The 11,611-nt window shown below is 44.2% G+C and overlaps 1 protein-coding gene across 1 annotated transcript in view; it reads left to right on the plus strand.

Moving 5' to 3' along the window:
- chlsn (cholesin) overlaps positions 1-11,611 on the plus strand; it is an 83,993-nt gene that overhangs the window by 1,419 nt on the left and 70,963 nt on the right. Inside the window, exon 4 of the mRNA XM_066689242.1 lies at positions 6,960-7,028. Within this exon, the coding sequence (XP_066545339.1) occupies positions 6,960-7,028 (69 nt within the window). The remainder of the gene's footprint in view (positions 1-6,959; positions 7,029-11,611) is intronic.

Here is an 11,611-nt window from a genome sequence, read left to right on the forward strand (position 1 = left end):
AGGGGGGATTTCAGAGATTGGCCCCGAATGCCCTGTTAGGGTCTCTGAAAGTGTACAACAACAACACTTATGGACTATCTGAGGTTTGCATAGTCCATTATATTTGGAGTTTTTCATGATGTTAAAGATTGTGAAACATGCTGAGCTTATTTATACATGCAGTTATCGGATGAAGGTTTTAATATGCATCTAATTGAAATGTATAGATAAATAAGGGTTTTATATAGTTGTCGTCAGCCTTTCATTAAGTGCATGCTGTTGTCATATAGTCTTAGACTATGGCTGTGCAGCCTGTGCACACTAGGTGGTGCAATACTATTGACATTGGGTAGAAATGACACTGGGGATGTCTTCTGCTCAAGCTCAGGGTAATATTCTCTCAATTTATTATAGAGCGCAAGACGTGTAATAAAGTTGGTATTTATTACAGGAGCATCACACCATAATATATTTTTTCCCGTGTTAATCCTCTTAGCATGTCAAGGCTGCAGCGTGTATTGTGTCTAGAATAGTGTCAGCCCTTCTCTGGCCTCCCCCACTGGTTGTGGCAGCTCGGCCGAGACAGCCCAACGGCAGGGTCTTGAGTTGCAGACGGTGGGCGTGGCCCCTCTGTGCCGGCGGCCTTGCCACAGATCTTCTCCTCCTGTCAGCGACACCTTGCCTAGCTTATGGAGGAGGAGATGAATATAAATTTTTGATGACGCGTTCCTTCATGGGGAAAGTAAACAGGCTGGTTGTTTTTCTCGGGCTCAGGCCGACTGGGAGGTGGGATTGCATTTGCGCTTGGAGAGAGGTGTGTTCTGTGGCGATGCCTTCCCTCTGTTCACACTCCTGCTCTTCCACGCTTGACACGCCACTTGGAGTAGTGATATTGTATCAAGGTGCCATTTTCTTTGGCTCCTCCTGAACTGAAAGAACACATTCTCTAGGTATGCCAGAATGGTGAACATCCATCTTGGAATCCAGAATGTTCCAGAGGTTGAGAGAGTGTTTGTTACTTGAAGTCCCTGCTCTGACACTGTGCTGTGTGTTATCCTGAAAGAGTTACATTTGCCCCTTGTGCTCAGTGCCTGCGGTCTGGTTTTTATTAACTCTGCACTAGTATTTCTGTTATTGAATCATTGTTCTCTACCTCTGCTGTTGTACGTAGCTTTTGACAAAATATAAATAAAAACTGACTAATGTCCTGACTTTGTGGCATTTGAATCTGTGACTTTCAACTCGATAGAATGAAATTTCCCCTTTCACAACAAAGAAACCCTTGAGACTCAATTCTTTATTTTATTTCTTTCCTCCCCCATCCGCTCACAGGCTAGAAAATTGCATCCATGTTTAATTCGGGCAGGGAAATGATGTTACGATATCTGAAGGAGAGTTGCAAGTAGGTTACCTGCCCACAGAATCCCTTAATTTACAAGGAAATTGTCTGGCTTTGAGAGACCTTGCCATCCCCTGTTTATATCCGTGCGATCATGGGAGTCTTGGAAACCTGAAGACCAAGCAATTGCTTGGTTTGAAACTGTAATGAGAGCAAAACGAGTTTTTGAATCAGCCCGGATGTGTAGACATGCACATGTGCCTATCTGGGATTAGGATAGCAATTCAGGCTTGGAGGGCAGGCAGGGGCTTATGGGCTCATTTCTGGCACATTGAAAACAGACGGTGCCTGATGTCAGACTCCGGTCCCGGACGCTCGTGCTGTAGACATGGACTGCAAAGCAGAAGCACTGGGCAAATGGAGGCAGGTGGGCTCCTTTCAGCTTCTGCAGATCAAACGCCCTCTGTCCACTAACCTTTTATTTAACCCAGGTCTGTACCTGCAGGCGGCCTTTGAAATGAGATCTGTATGTTTTTTATTTATTTGTTTTGAGCGGCGCAGAGCCCCCGTATGGCTCCGTCTCCGTATTGACAGTGTTTCCAGGTGACTGTGCGTACCCTGATCTGACGCGGGTCGCTCTCAGGCACATGCTGCTCATCTCGGAGGCGCCTCTTTTGTGTCAAACAGGAGGATAATCTTTTTTCTTCTTCTTTCGTTAGGGATTTCAATTTACAAATGCAATCATGAATCGGATCCATTATTTAACAGGCGCCCTATTCAAAATGCATCTTCTTAGGATTATGTCCGCTTTTTTCCTCTCGCCTTTTAATTACACACGACGCAGTAGGCTCTCTTTAATATTGTATCAGTCTGCTGTTTACTACGCCTTTTTAAACTGCCTCTTCTCCGCTAGGGAGACTGGGAAAGCGTTTATCTAAGAAAGTGTAATTTTTCCAAAACCCTATTTGTTCCCTGGAAATGGAAAATGTACACAGGACCGTGTTGTGTTCCAATTGTGTGATGAGTACTGTCCTATGCTTTGGATTGTTGGTTGTATAATGTATAAGTTTGGACATTTGTAGAGATCAGCTTTGGGGGGATGGATTTGGTTGACCAAGATAATGTCACTCTCACATTTTGAAGCAAGCTGACCTAGTTGCGAGGTACTTTGGACTTAAAAATAAATAAATATTGTAGTTAAATAGATTGTGATGCTGAATAGAATAGTTGCCAAAGCTACTGTACAGATCGAGAGAGATTAGTTGTCAAAACACAGTCTTCTTCCGCATTAAGGCACTTTCTTTGCATCAGTGAATCGGACAATTGGGTGGTGTGTGGCTTTTGTCATGAGGGAAAAGTTCACGTGTCGTGCGGGAGATCACGTTTGTTGTAGCCACTTCTCAGAATACAATAAACCAAACGATAAATAAAACAGTGATGCTAAAAAAACAAATCAATATTAATCAATTTATTTAATATACACCTCGTATATCAGCTTCTTGTTGGCTAGGGTTTTGGAGCTCATCGTCAGGTACCAGGGATGTTGGCAGGTTGTTGAGCGAGAGTGCGGTCTGTGCTGTATCACATCGTCTGGGCTCGGAAACAAAGGACAGATACCGCTGACTCACTCTCTTAATAAATTTGCTCGTATGTGGAAATGCGGTCCAGTGGTGACTGCTTGTTACTTGGTTTTTGTATCCAGGAAGTAATGTCTGGTTGGTCTTGGGTTAAAGGTTTGATGCGTTTCCCTAAGGGGATATTTACAGCCCTGTGTGCAGACCAGTTCGGTACACGTTCTCCGTCTGGTCTGGATCAAGGTGAATGTCGAAAGCCTTGCCAGCATCATCATCTTTATGATGTTTATAGATGTGACTGTCATTATAACGTCATTGGACCACCACACTTTTTACACTGTCATTTTTATTGGCCCGGTGTCTCGGAACAAAAGAGCTCGTGCAATATAAATTCCCCATCGTCAGAGAGCTGCAATAAAATATCATCTTTGTCAGTCATTGTAGTGCAGCCGGCGGGTCATGGTGCCCTGTTGTGTGGTGCCACTGTCTCGCCGTAGAAAGCGACATGTAATTACAGAAACATCGAGAACCACTTCACTGTCATTCAGGCGACAGGCTCTTAAATATTAAACTCGGAGACCTCGAATGGATTTGTACTCGAGGGCGGTGACGGAAAATGAATGGTTGGGTAAGACGGTTGGCGTCTTTACCTATTGACCTCCGAGGCAATTCACTTGTCCTTTGTCCTTCTCTCGACAATGGCACACAAACCCATTGTTCCTGTTGGCGAGACGGGCTCAGGGCCATGAAAAGAGGCTCTCTGAATAAACCGAAAAAGGATTACATAATTACAAGCGACTTCATTCCCCTCGGAGCCAACAAAAGCCTGTGCCCTCTCTCTGTGTACGTGGCTATGTGGTTTATGGATGATGGACACCTAATGGTTCTCTCTAAATCTACACATTTGTCTATAACTTGTGTTGTGCGCGACACCGAAACCTCTATCTGATATTATTAACTGCCCACGCTTTCTCTCCCGGTCGCAGTGGGGCTCGGGACTGTGTTATTCATGAGTGCAAAGCTATTTTCGACGTGTCTTCGGCCTAATTTTCAGGAAAGCGGAGATGCAAGCATTATTGAGCGCCTCCGAAGCTGTTTCTGTTGGATAAGGCTTAATTAAGTTGGGGGGGGAAAAAATCCCTTTGCCTGTTTTTTGTACTATTTGTTAAAGAGCGTGCTGTCGGACGGAGGCCCTTCCTAAATGGATGTGCTGTGGGATGCTGAGAAAACTGAGAAGTGAAAACTTAATGAGCGTCCTGAAAAGCCTATGCTATATCTGTATAAGAAATTGTTTGTTTAATCTAGACTCTATAGACCAGTGATGCGGCTCATTAAAATCCGTCCCTCTGCTGTGCTGTTTTACTGGATGTGAAATTCACTTTCACTCTCTCTAACTCTCACTCGGCCCCAGTTGCTGGCCCGCAACGCTGGCTTGAGAGCTGGCCCCGTACGATACTTTTTTTGGTTAAAGATCAAGAATACATTAATAGCCTGCATTTTTACATTTCACATTAGTAGAATAAGTACGTGTGTCAGGGCCGTTTTTTCTGAAAGAATGAGTGACCACAGAGGGGAAGCTGCCTCAAAAGTGCCTGAAATGATCGTTTCGGACAGCCAGTCCCCAAAGGACATGAGGGGGGGGAACAAAACAACAGTTTCTCATGTTCCTCATCGGGTTCTGGGACCGAGTCCGCCCTTGCTCCATTTACTTCCCTGGGCGCTCCCTGGGCCGGGCTATGCGCTCCTCACAGAGATAACGAGTAAATAAATAAGTCTCATTTTTCTGTTCCACTGTGACGGCAGTGACCCCTGACCTCTGTCCTGTGCCGATTCCCCAGCTGTACACACAGCCCTGACGTCACCTCCCACCGTCGGCTCTGGACGGCCTTCTCACAGGTTTAAAACCGTTAGACTGAAACTTCGTAGAAGAAATCTGAAGTCTGTCTGACTTGTGTAGCGGCTCATCCGTCAACAGTCCACCTCTGAGTTTAGCGCTGTTTCCGCTTTGTCTGACCTTCTGACATGCTGTCTCTCCATCTACCTGCATGACTGATTATCTCTTTATCATAAATGCAATCAAAGAAAACGATAAGATAGAAGCCCTTTATGAGTGGGATAAGCTGCATGTGTGAAGTCGCCCCAGATAAGGGTGTCTGCGAATAAATAAATAATAATAGTGAGATAATTATGACATCGCTGAGAGGTTGCTAAGCTAATGCAGGGATTATGGAACAGATGGTTATCAAAGGCTCTGTTCAGTGGCTCATATAAGAGGCCCTTGTCATTTCAATGTCATAAACCGCTAGATTCTGAAAACGAGAACCTCGGGTAACATGGAAGTGTATTTCATGGAAATGTTATAATAGTTGATGAGGAATAATCAGTCCATGTTGAACAAAATATGTATGTATTTTGTATGTGGTTGAAGTCGACAATTTGGGAACATTCAAAAACAGACTGGATAGGATCCTTGGATCACTTAGTTATTTATGGACACCAAACGAGCACGATGGGGCGAATGGGCTCCTCTTGATTGCACACTTTCTTATGTTCTTATTTACATGTGTGTATGTATATATATATATGGTAAACATGGTATGATAATGTATGGCACAAAAAGCTCTCTCAACTCTTTCCCACATACAGAATTAGCAATATTATCTCTCCTGAGGGAGTAACGTTTAAGGACCAGGAGAAAAAAAAAAAAAAAAAAAAAAGCGAGAGATCTTGGTACTGCATGCCACAATGAGTTTGACATTTTCACCGATCCCGTCGCAAATTATTTGAACAATGCTAGGAGCTCATTTCCCAGGATGGGATGTCACAGCTGGAAAAATAGTTTATCCTCTGCTGATGCTTTTCCCAGACCGCAGAGCCCTGTGTCCCACTGCTCTGTACACAAACACTGCGCACCAGACGGGCTCCACGGACCTGGGGCATGAAAGGAGCTGCTGGCAGGAATTTAGATTTTAATTTACTAATGGTTTTCCATGCTTGCAAACTCGCTTGTATATCAACACTTCGCTGCGGAGGTTGACACGGTTTTGGCTGTTGAAATGGCATGATGGTGGACGCTGTATACGCATACTATGTGCTTGTGGCATATCTTGGCGGTATAAATCCCAGCCGCAGCACTGTGTCTGCGGTGGCACCTGCCTGTGTAATTTGGCAAATGATGACCAAGCGCAGGGGCTGTACCTGTATTCAACCTGTACTTCCGCTTCCTCAAATCACTTCCATATATTCTCTAATGGGAAGTCTCTCTCAGAAACTGTATTTGCGTCAAGAAGAGCGAACCGCATGGAAAGCCGAGCTCGCAACGTGATATGCCACGGGCTGCGAGGGCAGAGATGGATGTCCGTGACACCTTTCAAAGTGCTTTATCTTGACAAACAAGGATGATGGAAACAAGTGTGTTAAGCACACACAGCTCAATTTTCATGCCTTGTAACACTTCTATTAGCCATTTATAGCAAACCGCGCTGAATTGTTAAGTAAACCCCTGTGGTTTACCGCACACTGTCGGCCTGATAACCCAGAGCAGCTTTTCTCGGAGTTCATCAGCGGGGAGTAGATATGTTTGTTCACCTGAGCCGTGGCAGGAAAAGGGAACATTTGTTTCTATCTTCGCATACAAAGCCCCGCCATCGAGCCAGTACTTGAACAGTCCCAGGGAATGAAATTCACAGGCACCAAGTTTTGCTCTGAAGGGAGTGGAAATTTCCATCAGGGTGCGTTATCTCTATTTTTTAAGGATAAGAAAACACATTCTTTTGCCCCGAAAGATTATGCTTTCACTAAAATAAAACGCGGCCGTGACTAGACCGGAGTGAAAGCTGTGGGTCGGACAGCAGACGCACTCCAGTCGAAGCACCATGGTGAGGGAAACCTGCGCGCTCTGCTGTCGGGCAGTACTTCAATAAATGTGCATTCTTATCTATCGATGCTCAGAAATGGTTTACTCGGGAATAATAATTACAATACAGAAAGGCAGCAGCCAGAATTATATCTCAGAAGTGGAGAGGGGTGGGGGTGGTGTCGGTGATTAAAGCTGTTTCTATTTTCAGGGCTTTGAACACGTCTTGCTCCTGTGGATGCCTCCAGAGATTCATTGTTGCTTGGCGATGCCTTCCATAGTACGTTACCTGGTTACTTTTTGGGGTGGGGGGGGGGTGTTAGGGTGTAATTCCATGTTAGCAGCTTTGGCTGTGACTGTATTTATTTACCTGAAAGCACCAAGTATCAAAGCAAAGACCCCTCTGGACCCTTTTGATCATATAGCCCGTTCGTCCTGCACTCACACCCCATTTCTGAAGACTTGCTTTCCGGTCATAAGTGCGGTATCTTTTTTTTTCTTCCCATGGCCGAGTCACAGCAGACTCTTCAGAGACAAGGGCACCGTGACCATAAAACCGATCTCTTAAAACCTTCGCCCTGCAATTCATCTGCCGCGTCCCGCCCTTGCACCCAGTGCACGACATCTTCAGTGCCGGCGACATTGCAGGATGTCTTTTCAAGGAGAAGACAATTGATTGACCTCCATTGTGGAGCGGCGGGACAGGTATGCCTGGCATCATAATTCTCACAGCGCCGACTCCTGTCAGAGCCCGTCAGGGGTGAGTGAGAATGGGCACAGGCAGGGCTGTCTCCGTGTGCCTGCTGGGGTCTCTGGGAAGTGATGGGGTTGCGGGTGGATGCTGTGCCCATGTCTCTCTTGTGTGTAAACCACATGCAGCACGGTCTTCAATTGACCACTTCCTTAAACTCACATCATTTTATCACATGTCTGTAAGGTAATTCTGTAGTTTAACATGCCCCCCCAGTGTGTATCTTTTGTTATGGTTTCCCTTTGTTGTTATAATAAAGCATGATTTAAAAAAAGGAAAAAACGGTCTTCTAATATAGACTTTGCATGAATGTGCAGTGCGCGGAAGAAACTTATTAAAAAAAAAAAAGCAACAAAAATATATTAATTTGTCAAGGAACCAGAATGATAATTTAAAAAAATGCACCCGTATCGCAGTTTGTTTTCCAATGTTCTGCCATGCCTCGGGAGGCTTTGTGAAACGTCAGTGGAAATGACATGATTGACATTCGTTTATTGACCTTGCTGGAGTGAATGCCTGGAGGGACTCTTGTATAGCCTACTAAGAGGGTGTGTGCCGTGTTGGGCCCATTCACACAGGCTCGTCTCGCTGAGCTATTTAAAGTGTGTTGCGAGTTTTTAGTTTTTTTTTTCTCAGGCGCTGTATTTATTAATGAAGAGAAATTTGTTTGGCCTTTAAATCCTGTTAGTTACAGCGCAGAATATTTATTTATTTATGTATCCATTCATTAATTCTGAAAAATCCAGATTTTCTATATGAAAACTATTTTGGAAATTAACCCTCAATTCGGCAACGGCTTACCTATGTACTAATGAGATTTTGTGACCTTACCAGCACAATAAGTCTATATTTACTTCTGTGCCTCGGGGGGGAGCCACTTTTGACGCAGTGTATTGTGTTTACCACAGACAGAAATAATGGATGGTGTGAGTGTTCAGTATATGTTGATAATGCTATGGTTGAAAATGGAATATCATTGTTTATTCATTAACTATTAGTAATGCATATTGGGATGTTTGTGTGTGTGCTGCAAATACTTTAATGGCATTATGTGTAATTTACTGGATAGGAAGAATCTGTGGCTCAACGCAGAGTCATCATTTGATGTTTTTGGGAAAACTGGCAGCATGACCTTTGGGGGTGGTGTCCGAATCCCCGACTCAGCCGGTGGCTTCTTGAACCACAACATCCTCCTCTCAACATGAAACGCTACAGAGAACTGTGGTGTAAATGCATCTTCTCCAGTACTAAAGTGATCTCCAATTTCTCTGGATGCCCATATCCAATTTCCATAAACCCCCCCCCCTGCTTGAAATGGCTATGTGCTAAGATGCTCCTGGGAGACCAAACAATGCGACACTTTCACAGTTGTAAATTAATTAAGGTCTCGGGATAGCTGTTCAATTTATCCACTTTAGTTAAACTGTTTTGGCTGGTGAATCCTGACAGCATCCCAGTATTGACAGATTGCTCCTGTATTTTTGAGCAGGCAGCTTGAGATGGTAATTGGGCACGTTCCTCCGTGTGTCTGTTCTCTAATTAATGCTAACGCCTTACGGACTCTGTAATTGGTTTCTGCAGCGTGCGCAGCTTCTGTCCATTAGGGTTTCCACACAGGGGGGAGCTTGTGTTCCTGACAGGCGGTCTGATGCACCAGCCTGCTGGGGGAACCTGTCAGCTCTGCGATTGATCCTGCGGAGCTGTTTCGCCCTTTGACTAGACTCCAGTTCACCAAACACCAGGGCTGAGGATGGCAGTCTGGGGTTTATCTGTCCTCAGGATGTCTGCTGCCAAAACTCTGCAGCTTGGGTCAGACTGGGCCAAAACAAAACCCATTAACACAAATGTGCAAATTGATTCAAGAGGAGAACAATATTGGCTGAAAGAGAGAGTGCTCAGTTCCTCAGTTTCCTGAAAACTTTCTCCAAGTCTCTTCAGCCCCTGCATAAACCTAATATGTGTTTTCCCTTTTAAAAGTTTAAGAGAGTGGTTAGAAATATACAGCTTTCCCTCTCTTGGTTTGAATTCAAAGATTCTTTGTTAGAGATGTAATCACAGTTGCCCTCTTTTTGTTCCATTTAGTTTTTAAAGATACAAAGAATTGCCCATAAACACCTAAGTGAGTTTCAGCTGTGGTCTTATTGGCAACGTTAACTGTGCCAGCGGCTGTTTACCTCCTCAACTGATAGCAACGCGGCCATCACCACTGAGTAAACATGACAGCTGCGTGACTTCTTCATGGTAGCCAATGTACTTTCTTTCCTTGTCAGCTATCTGCATAATGTGTGAGAGAGCCATGATTTCATTTCAAGACAGGAGATAAACCACGCAGGAATCAAGCATGCGCAAATATTGATTTTCAAATAGTCAGTGCTGGTGATGCCAGCGGTTGATGAACAATCTCATCCAATGTGAAGATGCTTCTCTGTTATGGTGTAGAAACGGGTGACCAATGATCCTGCCAGGCCCGACAAACAACACTGCCTACGTGGCCGTCCTCGACTGTGGGCTTCAGTTACAGAGGACACCCAATCACCAGTACAAAATTACTGGGGGTTGCTGTAAAATCATGCTTGTGTTACTGTAATTCTGTTCTATAGACTTGTTGGTAAACTGCACTAAACTGAAGGCACTCGTGATAATGCATCCATAATCGATGCGTCTCGGAGAACGGTGTGAGCAGTGAGTGCACGAGCGAATGTTTTGCTCAATGAACTCATCCCAAGGGAGCCCATTGTAGACATTAAATAAGCTAGGCTTTATTGTGGGGGGTTTAAGAGGTTTGCCAATAAAATGGATAAGTCAATCAATGGAAATGGATTAGGGTTAATATGCTCATCGTAGGGTGTTTATTTTCCTGTTGCTGTCTCTCCTACAATCCCTTAAATCCCCGTCAGCATGAGTGAATTCTGCACAGCCACCGGAGCTCCGCTCCAACCTGGGGGTTAAACGAATTCGTGTTTGTGGCCCCGGGAGGCATTCAGAGAGCATGTGTACGAGGAAGTCAATTCTCACAGTATAAAGCGCTGTAATCTCTCTGGGGCTTAGCAGGCTTTAAAATAACTTGCACTGTTTTTATTATGGGGATCTAATGCAAGACAAATAACCAAAGCAGGTGCTCTCCTTTCCTCTCTGTCCGCTCCGCCCGCACTGGTCTTCACTGTGCTGCGCCTGAGCCACATGAGTCTCTCTCTCTCTCTCTGTCTCCCAGGTTTCCATCAAAGCTTTGCCAGACACACTCATGTTGGTTGTCGAAATGCGAATGTGATTTGAATAAAAATGTTCTACTTTGTTACTCATTGACAAATTGCCTGTTGATGAAATGGTGTTTACGTCTGTGTCTTTGTGTTGGCTCTCATCTGTCTGTGGTGCGGCAAAACAGAGGACTCCCATTCTGCCACTCGGTGGCGGGTGGCGGATAAATGCAGAGAAGGCTGCTGTTGTCAGCGTCATCCCTTGTTCACTTTTAAGGTGTTTTTGCATACAGTAATAAAACACAAAACCCTAAAAATGTGAAACAGTTTCTCTATTTCTAAAGCTTTAGTGTCAACACGTACATAATTAGCAGGTCGAATTCTGTATGATTATTTTGCGTAAATTGTAGGCCTAATATTTGATGTGTATCTGCAGGAAACTGCATCTAAATAGTGTATGTATGCATGTATGTATATCTATATCTAGCTATATATATATACAATAAGTTGTATTGGGAGTACATTGCATGGCTTTTCAATTTCTGTACATGTAGGTGACTGAGCTGGAAATTGTTCTAAATTTCTCTCTTACCTGATCCTGCCTCACATAGGAAGAGGAACAGGGTGACACTGTTATTTATGTCTGCTTAAGAAACCGAAAAAAGGCCAATTTTAAAATGTAATCAGTGTGAAAACACCAGCAGCCCAGGAGGGTCAAGTGGGCCGCAGCGAGGGAACAGTGGGTGTCTCTGTTACTAGTTGTAATTGTAAGGGGCTAAAAAAATGCAACAAATCATAAATAAAACAAGGTTTAAAACAAGAGCTTTTTAAGACTCTTAATTAATAATAATAACAAAATGCTTCACATGTACGTGTACTTTGGGACTAATTACTTAGGAATATGCCACAGTGACGGAT

The sequence above is a fragment of the Amia ocellicauda genome, chromosome 17 (genome assembly GCF_036373705.1).
Source record: "Amia ocellicauda isolate fAmiCal2 chromosome 17, fAmiCal2.hap1, whole genome shotgun sequence".
Taxonomy (NCBI): Eukaryota; Metazoa; Chordata; class Actinopteri; order Amiiformes; family Amiidae; genus Amia; species Amia ocellicauda.